Source organism: Tachypleus tridentatus, chromosome 4, assembly GCF_004210375.1.
Source record: "Tachypleus tridentatus isolate NWPU-2018 chromosome 4, ASM421037v1, whole genome shotgun sequence".
In the NCBI taxonomy this organism is placed as follows: Eukaryota; Metazoa; Arthropoda; class Merostomata; order Xiphosura; family Limulidae; genus Tachypleus; species Tachypleus tridentatus.
Window position 1 is genome coordinate 101,173,071 of NC_134828.1, and position 21,929 is coordinate 101,194,999.

The following is a 21,929-nucleotide window of genomic DNA, read 5'->3' on the forward strand; positions in this document are numbered from 1 at the left end:
TGTTCATTAAAATTTGAACATAATCTACAATAAAAAGTTGACCAGTTAGTAGATACTATAGTTATGCAGCTCAAGGTGACCAATGGCAACTTATTAAACAGTTTTAGAAAGGAGCGACATCTGAGCCAAATTACTTTAACACTTACTACTGACAAAATCTAACATGTATAAAGATATAAAATAATAAGTAACAAATTAAGTGAATCTCAAATTGCACTGTAAATAGCTAGATATTAGTTTTGTAGAGTGAATATAACAATGTTAAATGTAATTCAAAGTAAGCAATATGTTAAACATACCATGAAGCGTGTCTTACATAATTACAACAACTTCAATTAACCTTTGTTATTTAACAATTCCGGTTTTATTTAGAACGCAGAATACTAATGGTATGTTATTTAGTTATTTACTATCTAATAATGAAAGGAACCAAGAGTTATATAAGAATGAAAATGTTTAACACTGTCCCAGGTTTTCACTTAACTTACTTGTAATGGTTGTTGGATGCTGTTTTCCACCAGCACTTAACTTACTTGTAATGGTTGTTGGATGTTGTTTTCCACCAGCTCCAAACACTGTCCTTCTAGAGCCTCCACTTTGTCTTCTCTCATGCACTTCAATACACAAAAAATCACAAGAAATGTATATTAATTGATCAGTATTAACTCTTGCTATTGGCTTGATGAAATCAGCCAAGTTCATGACCCAATATCAACCTTTATAATTACTCTACCATAATAACTTGTAATATGTTATGTGTATCTTCACAAAATTTTGCAAGCTTTTAGTAATCATTAAGTCATTTGTGAACAAAAAAAAAAAAGCAAAAGGATTTTTAATGAAGTGTTTTCACTAAATATGTCTCCATGTATATATGGAGTCAAAGTGTCAACCACTCCAAATGCAAATCAATTTTCATGTTAATATAAAAAATATTTTTCATCTAAAAAGTCTCAAATTTCATTTGTATACTATTTGAAACCTCCAAAATAAATTTCAAACTTTTTTTAGGGAAACTTTATATCTTCTCTATTATTTTCTCCATCCTAACCGTACATAACTTCATAAACACTAATAAAAAATAAAAATTCTAAATACACCTAAATTATCCTTTCTTTCTTTCTAGAATCAGTTCAAATTGTAGCTTTACACTTGTAACAGTATACAACTGTTTACACTGAAATTCTATTATTGTATAGCCCCTTTGAACCCATTGTAACTAATATTCATGCAATACAAGTTGTAACTCAATTGCTAAAAGTGTAGTTCAAGTTACACTATTGAATCATATAATGCACAGGCTACTCTTAAGCTGCTCATGAGCACACCTCTTAAAAATGTTTATTATTATTTATTTTACCTAACTTAACTTAACAAGTTTCAAAATAATTTTTACATTTTAGTTACTTTTATAATAACAACTAAAGAATACATATAAAAAACAAACAATAAAATATTTACCTTGATTATTCTTTCTTTTTTGCTGTCAACTGTCACTGATATTTAACCATACTTTTTAAATACTAATGGACTACTACACCAAATAATTATTTATTTAATTAAATACTGAATAATAATCTGCAAAAAATCAAACAATTTCCCATAACTATCACAATTTTTTAGCTTTTTAATCATGTAATAAGAGACGTTAAAAATTCAGCTAAGCTAGCTGATGCATTTCCCTGAGAAATAAAACTCAAACTGGAAGTGTAAATTATAATTATCTGTATATAAAGCAATGTAATACAATAAAAAATTTGATAGATTAAAACCTCATCTTTCTATTGATTATAAAAATATACTAATAAATGTCAGAGAGAAAAAATTGCCAATTCCTGAAATATAGGATGCAACAAGAGAAGTTTGGTTTTCTAATGTATGGCTCTACAGCCAAATGAGATTAAAGGCTGTAAAAATTATGCTTTTCCTGAAAAATGACAAAATTATGATGAGTAACTTAGAATTCCATACTTCTTGAATGAGATGGTAAATAACTTAGTGATGTTCACAAGCCTTAAAATGTAATTCAGTTTGTTGTCTATCAAAGTCAACCAAAATCTTATTCAAATTTAATTATTTACATAAGAGGAATTTAACACTATCAAAAGAAGACTCTCTTCCTCCAATTGTTGAGTCTTGTTGCATCATTTTTGTCAGTTAATAGTCCAAGAAATATTGTTTTGTTTTTGCTAGTTTCATCTTACCAAAGATTGTTTCTCTCTCTCTGTTGAAAACTGGAAAAATTCATGAGACACTAAAGGTATCCATACTAATTCTCTAACATCTCACTGGTAAATGAACAGAAGATAAATACTTAAAAGACTGGGAAAGGCTAAGAAACAGGACAAATAATTACAAAGTTTCTTTCTGCATTATGTTTCCGTTCAGATCAGTGAACCAAACTCTACAGTTAGGTAAAAGTTTCAAAGGTTTTATCTTCAGTGTTACACTCAAGAGCCATTTGTTATAATCAGTGTTACAAGCTAAACAAGAAAATCATTCAAGATAAAATGAGAAGGTAATATATAGTTTGTTTTTATGGAATTGATTTTCATTTTGGTAAAATAAACACTTTAAACTTTGGTAAAACTTAAAGTCTGCTTCTAAATTCTTCAAAATCTACTGCAAATAATGAGAAAATCCTTTAATAAAATTTCAGCTATGGATTAAAAGAAACAAAATGATAAATGAAACCACAATGTGAAACTTCTTGTTTTGCTCTTGGTAAAGCAAATTTTACATAATTTGATAAAATTTTAATATTGGAAAGCACAACAGATAACAAGACAATGTAAAGTTTCTTGTTACTGATAAATAATTTTGCATTTAGAGAACCAAGTAAGCCCTTTGTTCTTTGTGCATTTTTTGAAAAAATTTTAAGGCCCATATTTTCCAAAATAATGCATTGGTAGCCAAGTTGTACAAAATGATCTATTTAATAAGGAGAAGAAAAAGATGGCACACCACTGAACACAAGTGTGCTATCAAGTCATTTGGTTAACGTTATTTTATAAGCATGATGTTCAGAACTGCATTGTCTTCATCACTAATCATGTATAATTTGAAGCCCATGGTTAAACACTACTGCCTACTATTACAATTGTTATTAAGAAGTTTCTTCAGAAGATGGAAGGTCAATCTTAAAACAACTTTGCATAAAACTCTCACCTACATTCCATGTAAACACAAATTGAAGGCATAGAATAAACTGCAGTTGCACTGACAGACTTTATAAGTATTTGGATGCAATTCAAAAGGTGTTTTTTGTAATTCCAGTTTCTTCAGTCATTTCTCTCATGTGAAAAAAAAAGTGCATGGCTGATAGCTAATGAATTATGTTGTAAACCTTGATTAATGAAAGTGCATGTTTTATAACCTTACTAAAGATAATTCAAGTAAAAATTCTAACTTCATCTTATGACTATTTTTGAGGTCAGAGCCTTCTTTTTGGTAAAGAGGAAGATTGTTTTAACTTGGCTTGGTGTATAGTTTTAGAGCTTACTACCATCCTAAGCAAACTGCTGTGCAAGTTCTTTCATTTCTGTGAAGACTACCCCCTAAATTTAGAATATTAACAAGTTTGGTTTTGGGACAGTCATCCCATAAAAGCCCTATGACATATACCTCCAACCATAAGGATCTGTAAAAACTGCACTCTTGAATGTTTAGAATTTAGTATGAAAAAGATGCTTATACTAAACATGCCAACAGTGGTATAAGAGCTTGTAACTATGGTAAAACAGATATAAAATAACATGTGTTATTCAACTTTTCACAGTTCTTTATATCTGTATAATCTGAATATACAACTGCAAATATTTAACTTGTGTACAGTTAAATAAGATTGAAACAGTTTCTTGAACATATTAAAAGCTCTGGAAATTAAACTTATTGAGTGAAAAAATGTATTTTCGTTCCTCTGGTACACTTAACTTCATGTTTCAAGATTCACAGTTCATCATCATCTGTATATTTTTGTTAGATTTTCCAGAATTAAAAAAACTGTATTATGCATGATTTTTATCAAGTACTATTACCAAACCAAGCCTAATAGACTCAGTGCTAATTGTTACATTTGTGCTTTAAGATACCCTCAAAGCTAAGCACAAGTGCAAGTATTTCTAATAATGCACAGTTTTCTAACTTTCCTCTTGACTGATGGTCATCACTCAGACACAATAATATTACACAGAATTATTTTCTATCAGAATAACAATCAATTAAAACTGTCTATACTCTTGCAAGTGCAGTGAACTACAGATTTATTGAAAAGACATGTTACTTTCGTTGTGTTTATTTCCATAAAATATAAAAGGTGTCAAGTATTAAGCATTCCTATTTTGAACAATCTTTGGAAGACAATTTCCAAGTTTTGCTGTGTAAAAAGTAGGTTGGTGTAAGTTCTTATTAACACAAAACTCAGTAACATAGTTTTATAATTATAGAGTAATGAAATATAGTGTTCGTATATTTTTAGCAGATTAATCCAATGCATTCATATGAGGCAACAATGTAGTTGGAAACAGAAAAAAAAAGGTCAACCACTAAGAGATCCAGTGACTGAAGGTATAATATAATATAGTTACTTGAGACAAAATTGTAACATAACTATTTTGCTTGAAAAATGTTTTACATATGCATGGTCTTCAGTGACATTAACTCAACCCCACAATGAAAGTTCAAGTAAGTGAAATAAATTTATTTTATATAAAGGAACAAGTCTGTAATACATCCAGTTTTAACTACAAATACAAACAGGTTTTATTTTGTCACATGGTAGTTAGTCATTGCATTAAATAATAATACAACTTTCACTATCTATCAACAAGATAAACATTACTTACTACTGAAAAAGTAAGATTCTGGTGTGACCAGTGGATAATTATGTCATATTTCACAGACAATAACAAGCTCTTTATCTTTATATATATTGATTATAATATCCAACTTACTCAAATCACCAGTTTATGCATGTACTATTTCACTAAAGTATAATTTTCATTCTAGATAGCTAAAATAAATTAAGTGTTTACTAAGTCAAATGCATATTACTGTAATACCCAGTTGGTCCAAGTCACCAATAATATTAATCCTAACTAACAGCTAATTAAAATTAAAATTTTCCAGAACAATCGTATTCTCTATGATTCACTTACCACCACGAGAGGGCCGAGAAGGACTAGCTTCTCTACTTGAGCTCAATGCTGTATGAGCTCCTGATTTTCTTCGCACTCTTCCTAGCGTGTTACTGTCTTGGTAAGTTGCATAGCTGAGCCGAGAAGATGGAGAGCCTGATCTGCTATTTGCTACAGTTAAAAAAATTCAAAAGCTTTGTTTAATAATTAGTTACCTATTAAATCATAGTAACCACATGAAACTAAACGTACATTCTTTTTCTTTCTTTCTTTCCTAACTTCAAGAGAATCACAAATAAGCATAACAAAAACAATAAAATAATATTTATGTTGAAATAAAATATTTAAGATTTGTCTTACTACCTTGTATATTATCTATCCACATAGCACAACAGCCATAATACATACATACAAGAACAATTACACAAATATATACACACACATATACTGCTGTGCCACTGGGAGGCTTAAAGTTTATATCAAAAGTGCTAAGTTATCAGTGCAGTATTACCTACTTTATTTACCTAACTCAAGATAGTACTAGTTACAATCTAAAATGCTAATAACTGCCACAAAAAAAAAACATGCTTAGATTAAAGAGTAAATTGTGAACAGAGTGGTTTTGTAACACTTTCAGTACCTGTACACATGCATGCAGGTTTAGCAGGAACTTAGCCTATAACTAAAAATATTTCGATAATTTGTTTTCATGCACTAAATATAAACACACACACATGACAAAAACATACAAGTGTTTATATCTGTATCACTTACGTTGGGAGTGAGAAGTCGTCTTAGACTGATTACGACTTATTCTTTCAGGAGATTTAACTCCAAGGGCAGAAGCTGCTGCCCTTCTTGTACCAGCTCTTGCTGTTAAAAAGTAGAATAAACAGAGTCAGTTTAAACTGAAAATAATATAGTTAAACAAAGATAACCTATAATTACTTGACTAATGCTTTCAATTTTGCAAACAAAATACCCACAAGACCAAGATGATGGTACTGTAAGCTACTAAATAAAAATCATAGATGTTAAAACAAATTAAAACTGAAGTACTAAAAATAGGAAAAACTGTAGCTAAAACATAATACCTATTAAAATGTTTTAACAACAGTTTTTAATCATGAAAATAAAGGAGGCCCGCTTATATTATGGATCACTTACGAAGAGAAGCCCCAGATCCTCTAGTTAGGTGAGAAGCTGAGGAAAAAGAACCAGCTCGAGCTTTTGCTCGTTTAACTGCAGCAACATCTATGGCACTGTTTGATCGTGTGGAAAGAGCAAATGAACCTTAAGATAAAAAATTAACAAAAAAATTGAAAATTTAAATAAACAAATTAATAAAAGAACATAAAATAAACAAAATTAAAATTAAATCAAATATGTATCAAAATGTGAAAATTAAATTAAATGAAAAAACTTAAAGAAAAAAAAAACAAAATCTTAACAAGCCCTTCAGTATTCCAGGCATTCAGAAGTTAGAGAAAAGAGTTACTCAAAAAAAAACTAACAAAATAAAGTAATTTATGTATTTGCCTGGCATAATGGTGACACTGAATTGATAGAATGCAAAGAAAGCAGTCTATCATCCACTTTAAAGTGTAGACAGTTGACAACAAAAAGCATCGCACATTTTAGTCCCGATTCATGTGTATAAAGATTTAGGGAACACTATAATTTTTACTACTTGATGTGAATATAATATTAAAAGAGCATCTTAAAATGCCAACAATGAAAAATATTATTACACCTGTTGAAGTGAAAATGCACATAATACATCTAAAATCTGTTTACTTACAAAAGAACACAACTTAAATGTTCCAAACTAAGTACGTGTTCATACACGATGAAATGTCAGAAGTGCAAACAAGCAACCTGGGAACTATAAAATATTTATATTGTTTTTTTAATAGATTGTCCTGTTAAATTTAGTGTTAAAAAATGAATTAAGAACAATCCGTACTTAATTTCAGAATCACACTCTTGTGCATCCAGTAGGACCCTGCAAGTTATTACATAAGAGTACACAGTAAATTTTCCCTAACTATTTTTGTACACATTAGATTATTGACCTCTTTAGCTCCTGTCGCAATGAGGACAAATATATATGCATAATCATTAACCTTTGGAGTTTAGGTTTAGGAATTTTATTCTTCTGTTAGAAAGGGCTGCAAAACCTAAAATGGCATCAAAAGAGTAATCTGTGGATATCAATTTCTCATTGTACAAGATAATCCATCACCATATGGTAGCATGGGGTATTGTCAGTTTGTTTACAGTTTTAAAAGTCACAAAAACTGTTATTTTAAAGAATTTATTCAGTCTCTCGAATATTATTACTAAAGTGAATGGAATAACTGGTTTTGCAGAATTTTCTCTGACAAAGAGTTTTTGTTGGAATATGAAACAGACAATTAGTGAAAAGAAAAGTATGAGTGTCAAAATTTTAACCAAAATGGAATTCAAAATCTGTCAAGGATATCCAAGAATAATATATTCATTTTCAGTTTTACCAGAAAACTTCACATTTGGATGTTGTGTACAAAAAACATCACTAAGTTAGTTTTGACTTTAAAATATCACAAGTGCCATCTACACATCTTGCATCATAAGATGGTTTTAACTCTAACAGGCAATTAACTAACCAAGATTGCTCATGAAAATATAGTATTCATTATTAAAAATAGTGTCTTTAGAGTGAAATTTCATAAGTTTCTCAAAGATATTTCTCAAGATAACATAATACTTGGGGACAACAAGGGACCTATTGGTCTATCCTGATCAGCCCATCCTCTAAACTAAAGTATTAAATAAATTAATTAAAAAAACAATCTTACAACTAGCCCTTGTATACTTATTATCATGTTTTCTCTTAAACTCACTTATTGTCTCCACAACATCCAAAAGCAACCAATTCCAAAGACCAACTTTCCTGTTAGAAATGTAAAATTTATATTTATTTCTTCTAGTTCTACCATTTTTACCATTAAGTATGAAAAAAGATAATGCATCAACATTATCAGTTCCCTTTAAAATTTTAAACCCCAATCTGATCTCCTCTAATTTTTCTTTTTTCAAACATCTTAATCTCTCCTTTTATGACAACCCCTCCATACCAGGCACTGTTCTAATAACCCTCTTATGAACCCTATCAAATAACTCAGCATCTTTCCTAATGTAAGGAGCCCAAGACTGAACACAATACTCCAAATGTGGCCAAATTATTGACCTATACTTTAATCCTTCAGTACCACAATATCTCTCTACAGAATGCAAAACTACAACACCCTTAAGAAAACAGTTTTTCAAGAAATATAATCCAAGGTAAATAAACTCAAATTATAGCTTCAAGGATTTGTAAAAGTGGTTACTTGAATATGGGTAAACTGTATGATATATTAAATTAAATTAAAATAATATGGATGAGAAAGTAATAGTGAAACCATCAGTCATACAAATTTATTATAAGAACCAGCAACACATTTTGTATGTTACTATAAAGAAACTTTGCACAGATAAATGCCTATGTGGAGGTAAAACAGTATTATTATATCCTCATAATATATCATGGCCTGATCAACTATTAAGTAACATAACCCATACTGCAAATTTATAATAGATATATTAATAGTTTCATATAACTAAAACAGGTCTAACTGAAAAAACTAAATGGTGTAAACATTTCTCTTAAAAATACAAGTATGAAACTGTCTGTAAATTTATAAAATAGTTTCTTAAAACAGTATGCTTAAAACAATAAAAGATGAGGAATTTTATAAATGAATAAAAATAGTTTAAGACAATATAATTCTTTCTGTCAATCATTGCTATATGTAAGCTATTACCTTTTTCTTTTTTAGGACTTGAAAACACTGGGATACTGGATTTTCTAGACGACATGCTACTGGTCATGGATCGGCTAATAAAACAATGGAAGTAAATGACAATTTTCACATTTATCTTCAAGCCTTAAAAGAAAGATTGAATTTTCAATATTCTCCAAATATATACAATCTATAACAAAAGATTAACATTAAAAAATGTTAGAAATACATTAATACTTTAGTACCATAACCTTCAACATTACAGTGGTAAACTAAAAACAAAAAACAGTATCAACAGAAGTAACCGACAACTTAAGGATTAATATGCATGAAACAAATACATTTTACTCAACATTTTTCTTATAATTAGTTCAACACAACCAGAACTGCAGGAAACTAGCAGTATGACAGTAAAAAATCCAAAAAGAATATGAACCTTGAACTCCCAACAACAATCCTAAAACCAATTCAGTAAGTTACTCAGATCTTTGTAATAGCTAAATATATAACAGTTCCAAACAACCTGACAACTTCAACAGATTACTATCTGAAATCTTTAAGTCTAACAATATAAATATTTATTTCATTTCTCTTGGTTTCTAAAGAAACTTGCTAAGAATCCAAACATTTTCTAGAAAGAAAAAAAAAAGTAAAATTATCTGAAACAATTGATTAACAATTGTTTAATGGTTTACCTTCAAACTTTTAACAAACTTTAGATTCACAATTTAGAAAGAGTTATACATGTATAATAATTGTATGTACAACTGTTCTATGTTAGCTAATTACTAATTTTCATAAATTCAAGCCTACCATGAAGTGTCAGTGGAACCTAAAAAAATAACTATGTTGACAAAAGGTGAATATTTGTAAAATGACCAATCAAAGCCTCCATTTCATGAGACACAAATCTGTTCTAAACTTCATTAGCTCTTAGCAGTTAATTTCAATGAAGAAAACAGATGTGAGATTACAAATTAATTTATTTGTACATCATTCTAAAATATTTAAATTATTTGGAAATTACATTTAGCAACCACTCGAAACTGGAACCATAGTTCACTACACTTCACTAAGGGCATTCACCCTTACCACAGTTCAAATATCAACAATACACAGACTTATAGCTTAGCAGATACAAAAATACAAATAACACCAGAAATGAAATACATACAACTGTTTTGTAATATTGACTAAAACTAGAACATGCCCCAGGAAAAAAAATATTATTAACATAGACAATAATGGAAAACCAAAACAATGAAAATGCATACTCCAGCTTAACTAAGAAAATGAAAGACAATTGATTATACACATAAAAAAGTGAAGACACATGTACTTATATTCTAATTGCTAAAATTTAAAATAAAAATTCTAATGGCTTATGCACCATCAAAAAATAACTATGTATCCAATACCAACATTATAAAAAAATAATATAACCCACACTAAGCTACCAATATAAAACAACAATCACCTGAGGTTTTCAGTGGATCCTATTAAAGAAGAGTGGCTAGTTCGAGCACCACTACGACTAGTGCTATTCAGAGAGTTACTGCTGGAAGAATTACTCATGGAAAGTTCACCTTGTAGCAATCGCTGTTTTCCACTGTCCAGAGAGCTAAGAAGACTGTCAGCCTGTTCCTTAAAATGGTCAGCAAAACCCCAGAATGCCCTATAAACCACACCTAATAATTATCACAGTACATATTTTACTATTATAATGTCTTAACATAAAGATGTGCAATTTATAAGTACTAAATAACATGTAAATAAATAAAGTGATATGCTTAGACTTACATAATTTGTCATCCAGTACACACAGTGAAATCTAGTTATACAAGGGGCTTTTGTTTTTCTCATGTATATTAATTTAATTTTTTGGTACTTGAATTTATTTCAATGTTTTATATAGATAGTCTGAAATATTCTTAAGCTTTTTTAAAAATTATTCTCTCTATAACATGTATTTTAATTTTTATTACATGATTTGTATTTATAGGAATTATCTCCATTAATGTAACCATCTCACTATAGGTAGGTCATTGTGAATGTCATGATTTTTTTAAGTCACATTCAAAATTTCATTAAATCACTTTATTATCAGTGTATATAACTAAACCAAGTATCAAAACATAGTTTATAAATCAAATTTAATATCATATAATTTTAAGTTCTTCCCTCAAGGAAGTGTGGAATTGAACATAAATTACTCACCATAATATAAACATTACTAAGGCAAAGTATAACTTTTATTGCCTTAAACCTTATTTGTTTATGGAGCCCATAATCTTGTAAATCAGACCCACTTGCTACACCCACTTCTTACATCCTCTATTTCACAAATTACCAACAGTTCTCTCTATTGTTTTATACTGTAACATTTATAACTGATAGAAAGGAAGTTTTAATTTATTAAATGACATATTAGTTTTTTTTTTTTTGTAGAGTATTGTATATTTTGAGCCTCCAATTTGAAACTTGCTCTTGCAATATTCATATCAGCAAGCTTACCTAAGTCTTGAGACTTTTTATCTCATAATTATGAAACCATATAAGTTATGAATGTCATACAACATTGCTTGCTTTGTGCATGTTATAATTTTGTGCTTTTAGGTATATTATTTAATTAAATAAAAATTTAGTGCAATAATACCTTTAGTATTAAAAAAGAAAAGAATGCCCAGGTAAGTACTATATTTCTTGTTTTCATTTATATTCTTTATTTATTGTTGTAAAAGTAACTACAATAGAAAAATTAGAAACTTATTAGGTATTATAATGAATAATTATAATAAAAGTAATTCTTCATGATGTATGCTAACAAGTGATTATAGCTTGACTTACACATTTGTCAAGTGATTTATAACTTGTGTGATGGAATTACTGGTTAGACAAGGGGTCAAGGGTGATAAAACAAAATTTAAGTATAAGGAGGGTTATACATTACAAATTTAAATTACTTCACATAAAGTTGTTTTCTGTTACAACATGAAGTCATTAAAGAAATAAAAAAAGGGTAATTTATATTATTAATTTTATTAATAGTGGTTATGAGGTCAGTCAAATCAACCAAATGTGAAGATTTAAGATTTGAGAAAATAACAAATAAAATGTAAAGTTTCATTGTAAAAAAGTGCTTGATATTTACTTAGAAAGTTTTAAAAATTATATTAATGATATCTGACAATATTCAAGTTATGAAAAGTATTTTTAACCTTATCACAAAAATCGCTTTGCATTTGAATCTGTCAACAATACAACTTCTTATGTTCACATAAAACTTTTTCATAAAAGTACTGGTTTTTGAATACAAAAGACTTGTAAAGTTAAATTAAATATTAATAATAATATTAATAATAAATATTAAACTGTATTGTATGAAAGTTCTGATGGTCATAAGGCCAGTGTAATCAATCAAACCCACAGTAAGAGGATTGGCATTTGCCACACCTCAGTAATTGGTGTGTTTAAAGGATTCAGAAGGAATCAATCTTTGACACAAGTCAGATAAAATGGATGCTATATCACTAAGTGAACTAGGAAAGGATACAATTAACATGAATTACCAGAGAAACATTAGTTTCACTTTTTTGTTTTAGAGGTATTTTAACAGTATTTTTTTGTTATAACTGAAAAGCAAAAGTCTTAGTTATACATGAAGTGAAAGATCCAATCAATATAATTTTACCACAAATAGACACTTACATATAATCATAATACTGAATGAAATTAGAACTAAAATAAACAACTTGTTATTTCAGTTTCTGGTGATGTTCCATATGACTATAAAACTCCTAATTTAAAAACTACCCTAAGCTGTATTAAGAAAAAAAAAAAAGGCCTACTTTCTGGAGAATGCTCTTGCTTCTGGGTCAGCATCACTAATACCTTTCTTTATAGCATCCCGAAGAACGTTTACATATTTTTCCAAAGCATTAGTGGGCCATGTATGTAATAGATGGTCCAGAAATTCACAGCATGTTCTATTAATTAAAACAATTAGAAAATAAAACATGTTTCTGCTACTAAGCCTGTTAAGTTCTATAAAATATTAACACAAAAATAAAACTGCACATTTTTTTATTTCTATTCTACAGCATAAATCAAGCTCAGTGCAGTCATGAAGTAAGTAAGTTTAGAGAACCTATAAATATAAAAACAAATATATGTTTCATATATATTTATTACTACCATAATTTGCCAGTAATGGCATAATTAGATAATTATACAAAGTAAATTAATATGGGTTAAAGTGATCTGATACTGTTTATTTGGTGGAAACAGTCCACAGAAAAATATTTTACAACAAAGCTACTAGGACTATCTGCCATCATTACTGAACTATTAAAGGCTGACAGTCAACAGCAACCCATCATCCATGCTAAGGGATTGTCTGTCATGCTTACAATGCATATACAGCTTAAAGTTCAAGGAATGTTCTGTGATATTACAAGGGATTTAATGCAGGTCACTGGCTGCAAAATCCACAGCTCTACCAGTGACCCTGCACAATGGTCATTAATGTAATAAAAATCACGTGAAGAACAAAATTGCAACAACTTTCATTAGCAACAAATATAAACCGATATCAACTTTTAATTTAGACTGTAATGGTCATCAGTAACCCTAAATCTTAAGCATGTTTCTCTTTTCTAGAAGATTTAGCTGATGGTCAGTAGCAAAGACCACTACATGTAATAATATTAGTACTAAATTAAAAGCAAAAATGTCAATGAAAAACGAAACACAACTCTCTGCTTATTGTTATTATATACTGTACATATTACAGTTCTCTTTATAAACAAATAATATATAACAGTGAAAATGATTGGTAAATGCAGTTAAAAGTTAAAAATATTTGGAAGAACAGAGAAGAAACATGAAAAATGGAAGTTTAACTAAGACATTTTTATATGCTATATTACTGATCTTTTCACTCTTAACATGTGACTTTCAGGTTATAAAATATAAGATATTTATGATATTCAGTACAGAAATATTTCATGTATGTATAATCATACAATAAAAACCAGTCATTTTGATTGATTAGCAAAACTTTTTACTAGTCTCAAATTTTGTTTTTGTAAAACAACTTAAGACCCTTCCCACATTCTTATTGAGCATGCTAATGCTTAAACATTTATGGCTTTGAGTTATATACATATACTGATAAGTAATAGGTGTTATCATCTTCCATTAACAATAAAAGCTCTTAAAACTCAAAATATATTTTACTAAGATAATAGAGGTTTGGTGAAATTTAACTTCACTGTCATCATATTCGCATTCAGACGACAGAAATAACAGTCAAATAATGCACCAGAACAAATGACCAATTTTTACAAGTAAGCAATAATGAAAAAAATAAATTGGTGATGAAAGTACAACTGTATGTAACATTCTATATAACATTTAGCTTGGTTATCAGAACTTATATCATATATCATGAAATATTTTAATTGTCATATGTTTTTGTATATGATTTTTTCTTCACTAAGATCCAGTTTTAGTAGTTTCTGTTAAGTACCATTTAGTTAAAGTATTCTAAATCATATTATGAAACACCAGAAGTAGAAAAAAAAAAAAATAAAGATCAGTAACTTACCTCATGTGACAGTACATGTGAACAGGAATTTTATGACATTCTATATCATTTTGTCAAAATGATTTATTCAAATAATAAGAGTAGTTTTCATAGATTACAACTTACATTCAAGCACTTTAACTACATAATACACCAATACAGCTGGGCAACTAGTAGAATTTGCTAACTAATTAATCATCAGATTTATTAATTAATTGCATTTAACTAATCAATTATTCTCACAACAGATTAATCTTCCTATTTGCAAGACATTTTTTTAATTTTATACTTTTTTAAACTATCATTCACATAAAATTATACAGTAAAAGAACTTAGGATTAAGTTACTTTTCTAGTCCTAAAATGTTGTACATACAAATTTATACCTCAAATAGGTTTTGCAGCATGAGATCAATAAAAGGCTTAATGTAAGATTAATAATATACTATGGATTTCACAAAACTATATATAATAATTCTTCATTAAAAATAATTTTCCTTAGCTTTTATTGGATAAAATTGGTAAAGATCCTTATCACAATGTGCAATAAATAATATTTACATTATTTAGTGACAAAAAATTCACTTCAATCCTCGAAGTACAAAGGCAGTAAAAAGTTTACTATTTGACAATAAAACTTGATGATATATGATGACCTTTTTGCAATTATTAGAATTATTCATAAGATGGAAACAATAGGATTATAAGAAATATTATGGTAATATGAAAAACTCTGACTACAGATGTTTCACAATTTTACTTTAATTTCATCAGCAGCACAAAGAAACTTAAATATGAAAGTTTACAATAGAGACATTAAAATGATTATTATGTTCATATTTTACAGTCACACTGAAAGAAATTGCTGAAACACCAATCAGTCAAAGAACTTAAAACTTATTGCATTAGGCAATGTTTAAGCAGCATGTGAAGACAGACTTATTTTCCCCTTTTTGGTGATTCCTATATAGGTAGTTAATCATAATTAAACAGGAGATGTGTTTGCAAATATATGTTACTGACTTAATAGTGTGTTATGTACTGTAAGACTTATTATTCTAGTAACATCTGATCAACCCATCCACATGAGAAAGTGAGTAGACATTTTCGTTTTTAGCAATTACCAAATACCAACTTGCATTAATTTTTTTAAGTATTCTTACGTTAGATGATACTAGTTAAATACGCAATATCCTAAAATTAAAGATACATTATAGCCAGCTACATAACCAATGCTGTTTTGTTAGTCATGTACAAGCAGAAAATATACATGTCATTCTTTACAACTGCATCAACAGAAGTACTAACAACTGTTGTGTTAAGGTCAATCATATTACTTGTTAGTAATATACTAGCTCAAATGTTGGTGGTTGGTGCAGCCAGATGGTTGTCTTTCTTCTGGTTGAAAGCTGAAAATTAAGGATAGTAGCAGACAGATTTAGTAGTTTTTTCATAACTCAAAATCACAAAAATTGATTGTGGAAGTGGAAATCAAAACTATGATCCTTGAATCATGAGGTAATTACCCTAATCATTGGCCATGCTGGCCTAAAGCTGAAAAACTTGAATTAATCAAATAACAATAATGAAAAAGCACAACAACAACATTTTGATCAGCTGGTTATTTTATGAGATGAAGCTAATTAATTAAGCTAAACAAACATCACTTAATCAAAGATGATAATGAGAAATCACAGTAGAAACATTTTGATTACTTGAATAGTTGTAATAATCATAAGTAGTTTGACTACTTTGTTTACTTTTGTGACAACAATCAATTTAATAATAATTTTAGTTAATCCACCCAGCTCTAATCAATAATGGTAAATCAAGATATGGTGCTTACCCACTAACCTCTAAGGTTTTCAAGTAAAATTACTATGCCTCATAGAATCTTTTACTGGAAACATTATATCAGAGAAATCTCTCATAAATCCTACATCTGATATTAGCATTAACTCAACACCAAAACCATGAACAATGGTTCTTGATAGCTCTTTCTTTAAAATTATGTTTAAGCAAGCATAACTCCATTAATCCAAATTTATTAAGTGTGCTACTTTCAAGTTACATTTGCTAAGTTACAAAGATATTTAAAAATTCTTCTGTGATTATGTATTTACAATATGAATTAAAAATGAAACAGAAAAAGACAGACAAATAAGCAGAAGTAGGTTTACATTTAGGTTTACTGGAAGGACAACATATTCTGGAACCACATGCTTAAGTTTTAAGCCCACAGGTTTCAGTAGAGCATGTCCAGTATTTAATTTACTTTAAAACAATGCTCAAATTTCAAACCACAAATGGTTTCCTTCATTACCTAAAAGGCACTTAAACACATTATACGAGCCTGTGCTCTTTGTGACATTTGAGTACCAGAAAGCACATTAATGGTGCTATTTCTGCACTGCATCTCACAAGTCTTATACCTGTATAACACAGGCTTTAACTTGGTAACCTTACTTCACTGCGAGTTTTATCAACCACTCTGCATGCAATGAGGCAAAAGCCTTATTGATTCCACAACTATAAAAGCACAACTGGACTTATATATATGATACAAAAAATATGAAAAAAATAAGGATGAGGAAATGACAAAAATAATTAATATATAAGGTGTAAATGCACCCAATTTTTTATGGTACGTATTTAACTTATGACCATCAATTGTAAGTAAAATTCATATTGTATAAACATTTATCATACACACAAAATAATCTATACCATAAAGCATCACAACTTCAGACAATGCTGCTCCTGTCTTATTGAGGTACATATTACTTTAATAAAACATAGTAATATGTTCTCGTGTTTGCATGAGTAATTATATGAATATGAAGACAAATAAAGATTGTGGAAAAAAAGTGGAATGGGCAGAGACAGAAAACATGTAAATCCTTATTTTTGAAACTTTCAATCTATAAAAAACTGAAGACAAAAACATGAATACTTACTTTCGGATGTCTTTGGATTTACAGCTCATGTTGGTTGTCAGAATAGAAATCAACCTAGGTGCATGTGTATACTGTAAAAGTACAAAAAACAAATGTTCAGACTTATTACAGAATGACTGAAACACCAAAAGACCAGAATATCAGTTGTGTAACTTATCTTACTTAACACTGTCATTAGCACTATGTGACATGTATGTATTTGTTATTTATCACAGCATTAAACATAAAAAAATAAACAAAATAAATTTGTTAAACATAATAGTTTCTTACTGTATCGTAAATGTGTGGATATCTCACATTTTACAAAATATCTGTATATAGTTTCCTATAATCACAATAAAATATTTGAAACAAATTAAAATCCATTCTATGAATTTTTCTACTCTGGCTTATTCACCTGTATGATAAAACGAATTGCAACAACCCCAGCTGTGGACATGATCTTGGCACTGTTAGGTATTAAGCTGATTAAATTAGGAAACACTGATTCAGCAAAATGATCAAATTTGATTCCAAGCTGTTGGGAAAAATACCTAAAGATGGAAAAAAAAAACAATTAGTATTTAACCTTCTTTTATTAGCAACATGAATTGAAGCAAATGATATCTCAAACTCTGGTGAAACATTCTGAAAAATAAATTAAGAGATGAAGCAACATAAAGATTCTAAGTAATTTTAGATCAAATGTAAAAAAAATCAACAAATATTCTTAGCTAGCAAACAAACCATAAAGACTTATTGTCAGCACTTCAACATCCCAGAAAACCATCAATGATGCTAATGATGCAGATTTAAAAATAGATATGAAGTGACACAAAAGTCTGCAACTAACTATTGTTCATTTTAAATGAACAAATAATGTATCCTTTCAATCAGTGTGCTAAAATTTGTGACCCTGGCTGAAGCATAACATGTAACAACTTAAGTTTAAACACAATTTCTAAGTATTAAAGCTTGAAAATAAAAGGAAACATTACCAGTAAATCATAAAAAACCTTTATGTCAGAGTTTTTCCCAAAATATAAAAATAAAATGCTGAATTCTTCACACATATAAACAAGTACTGTATAACAACCATAATCTAGTTAGTATGATAGCATATGGTACTGAACGTAGTCATCTTGATAAGAGTATCTCATAATGGTTGAAATGGTATTTCAGTACTCCTCTAGCAGGATATGGATCTCAAGAAAGGCTATGATTCACACACTTATAAAGAACACCATTTTACTCATAATACATATGAAGCTACTTACGAATCATAAACAAAAAATGTACATCCATTTTCAGTTGCACAGAACATCAGTTTGAAAATTAGGTTAATGCATGGCAAAGTATTAATAAAATTTGGAATAACCAGAAGTTTCTTCAGAATTTTAGCCTTAAAGAGGAAAATTTCAATGTGAAAATTCTGAATGAAATGTTTCAATGAAGATAGTTGTAAATAAGAGAGTACATAAAATGAAGCATATTAGGTATTAAATAGTTTATTAACAAACATTAAAAAGTTGTATTTAATTCACATAATAAAATTTCTATCTACCTATCTCAGAAAAGGTTTAACTTTCAACGTTCAAGCTCAGTTTTATTCTTAGAGCCAAAGTTAATAATTTACAAAACTGACACTGATTTATTTTATTGCTTTCAAGTTGTTCTGTAGACAGTCTCAGAATACAGTGAAAGCTATTATATCAACAGGATAACAATCAATCAAGCTACAAGAAAGATCATTGATAAAACAATCACGTGTATGCAAGATCAATCAAAACTATTCTGTTTCATCAAGCCTCCTCGTATAACCAAATAAGTTTCTTATTCTTACATTTTACTAACTGTTATGACAATAAATGAAATCATACATAAAAAAAATTAGAAATTTATTTCAAATTTATTTTATTTTTTTTCTCTCTCAGATCTGAAAACTTAACCACTTTTTTGTAACAATGGTACTAGTGCATAAAACAAGTTTATTTCAGATTTAAAATTAAAACAAAATATTTTATCAATATGTTAATATGTCATTTTTTTGAAGGACAATATGTGATAAGGGGTCATGGCATGTATGGGTTTCACTTTTTCGAATATATCTCAAATCAAGAAGATTGAAGGTTATAGTTTAGACATATTTGTATTATACATGTGTAATTCATGCCAAGCTCAGAATATGATAAAGAGATAGAAAGTAAACCTAAAATAATTAGTAATTTGGAGTGAAGAATTGTCACAAAAAAGTGAAGATAGAGAATTTATTTAAATAGTTTGTTTTGAAACTAAGAAATTAAGTTATATAATATTAAAATTTGGATTGTACACTATGTTTTGAGGCCAAGTTTATTACTTATATTAAAAACAAATTTGTTTAATTAATTTCTGAGTGTAGCTCTAAAAGATTGTGGCATGCATATTTTGACCAGATATGACAAAACTCAGTAATAACTATGACACATAATACCAAATGTTTTTTTTTTCATAATGTGAACAACACAAAGCACTACATTGCCTAAACTCATTTGTGCTAATTACTTAACACTATTCTTATCTCAGTAAAACTTTTTAACAATCACAAAACAATTTAGTTCATCTTGTAATTCCACATATTTTGAACTGCTGTGAAAGTTGTAATCATCACTGTTTAGGATGGTGCTCTAATCCTCCAATATATTTCTTTATATTTAACTGTTGCTCATGTTCTTAAAGCAACTTACTTGCCTCTTTTGTACAATTTACTATTTATAAAACTGAAAATATACATTATTAATTTACAGAGTTATTAAAATCATACAAAAGAAAACAGGACATATAGCTTACCCTTTCAAATGTTGACATGCTACAAATACTGAAACCACATTTGAAGTTCAACTACAAGTACTAACATTAGCACAAATCCAATTGGATTGTAAGTCAATTAATTTATAATTTAACTGTAGCTATTAATCATTAGAACTGTTATGTTATCCCATGTTGATATTTACAAAACACATGTCAGAAACATAATTACTTACGCTATCGTAATGCAAGCTTCACGAACCACCTGAGAACGAAGATCCTTAACAGAAACCTGCAGAGCAACTTCTAATAATCGAAGACTACCATAAAGTTCTTCAAATTGCATAGCACCTGATACAATCAAACTACGCAACCTTCTTATCTATGTATTAAAAAATACAAAAAACTTTGAAATATATTATCCACAGAACATATTTCCTTCCATGCAAAACATAAAACAAAAAGAAAAATAAGTTAACCTTTTGTATTTGAGAGTAGTTGCAATATTACTATTTTTTGTTCTTTAAAAAATTGTATTAATTCAGTTTTCATCCAATAGTGTTTAAGGGACACTACAATAAAATTAAAGACAAAATAATAACACTAATAAATAAAAATTCCTTAGTACTAGTTCAACTGTTTCACAATAGATATTCTAATGATACTTAAGTTAACAATTTTCCAGTTGAAGTTATAAACTTATATTTAAAAATAAAATTATAACTTCAATTTTCAAGCTTCAGTGCTTACAGATTCTATTCTTTTTTCCCAGTCATTGTTTGGATTTGATAAAATGTCTTTAATTTTTGCAATTTCAACTTCTAGGTCTCTTCCAGAGTATAACTAAAAAAGAAAGAAAACATAGTAAACTTCATGAAGTAGTTAAACATTAGCAATGAAGATATTTATCTGTTGTGAAATTCATTAATCCTATATCACTATGAGTTTTCCTATGGATAGGGTAAAAGGGCATGTCATCACATTTGTAGACTTATTATTCAAAGTTTTATTGAATAATTATTATATCAATGCATTATCAGTAGGTTTGATGTCAAACTGTAATTATAATCCAAATTTTAGTATTATAAATTCATTAATTTCTTAACTTAAAAGTACATATTAAAACAAAATCCTTAAATATCATTTCTGTGAGTGCCACATGGTATGTTGAATGCAGCTTTGGGTCATATTAGATGTTTGTGATTTTTAAATACAAAGTCTCTAGTTTCTTACAACTTAGAAACTCATATTACCAACATTGACAAGATAGAACATAAAAATCTATTATCTTTTCTATTTGTGGAGATATCAATATATTTATTGAAACAAACACAGTGACCCTGCTCACCTCTTCCACTTTCAGAAATATGTGGGGTACCCATTATACACTGTGATGCACTCCTGAAAAGTGGACATAATTCTGAAACAATGTTAAGCAACACGGTTTTATCTGTATTATGAGAGAATATGTTCCTGAAAATTTTCAATCCATTTTTGAATAACTTTATAAAAGGGGTAAACATGGCTTTTCTACAAAAAACACGCTCAGACAATGGCACACAAACACAACATTTTTAAATTCTCTGCTGTCTTGGCCAGTGGACAATGCATCACAATTTGCTCAGCTAATTAGTCTAAATGGAACACTGCAATATTGC

General features: G+C 28.7%; 1 protein-coding gene across 14 annotated transcripts in view; it reads right to left on the minus strand.

Moving 5' to 3' along the window:
- Positions 1 to 21,929, minus strand: part of LOC143249773 (CLIP-associating protein 1-B-like) — a 179,180-nt gene that overhangs the window by 46,706 nt on the left and 110,545 nt on the right. For 13 of the 14 annotated variants that reach the window (XM_076500167.1, XM_076500171.1, XM_076500162.1 and 10 more), the window contains 11 exons: positions 21,022 to 21,114; positions 20,508 to 20,653; positions 17,903 to 18,038; positions 17,506 to 17,576; positions 12,811 to 12,948; positions 10,440 to 10,637; positions 8,984 to 9,057; positions 6,303 to 6,428; positions 5,910 to 6,008; positions 5,157 to 5,306; positions 534 to 614 (listed from right to left, as the gene is read on the minus strand). In XM_076500167.1, the coding sequence (XP_076356282.1) occupies positions 534 to 614; positions 5,157 to 5,306; positions 5,910 to 6,008; positions 6,303 to 6,428; positions 8,984 to 9,057; positions 10,440 to 10,637; positions 12,811 to 12,948; positions 17,506 to 17,576; positions 17,903 to 18,038; positions 20,508 to 20,653; positions 21,022 to 21,114 (1,312 nt within the window). The remainder of the gene's footprint in view (positions 1 to 533; positions 615 to 5,156; positions 5,307 to 5,909; positions 6,009 to 6,302; positions 6,429 to 8,983; positions 9,058 to 10,439; positions 10,638 to 12,810; positions 12,949 to 17,505; positions 17,577 to 17,902; positions 18,039 to 20,507; positions 20,654 to 21,021; positions 21,115 to 21,929) is intronic. The other variant, XM_076500173.1, reaches the window with a different exon arrangement.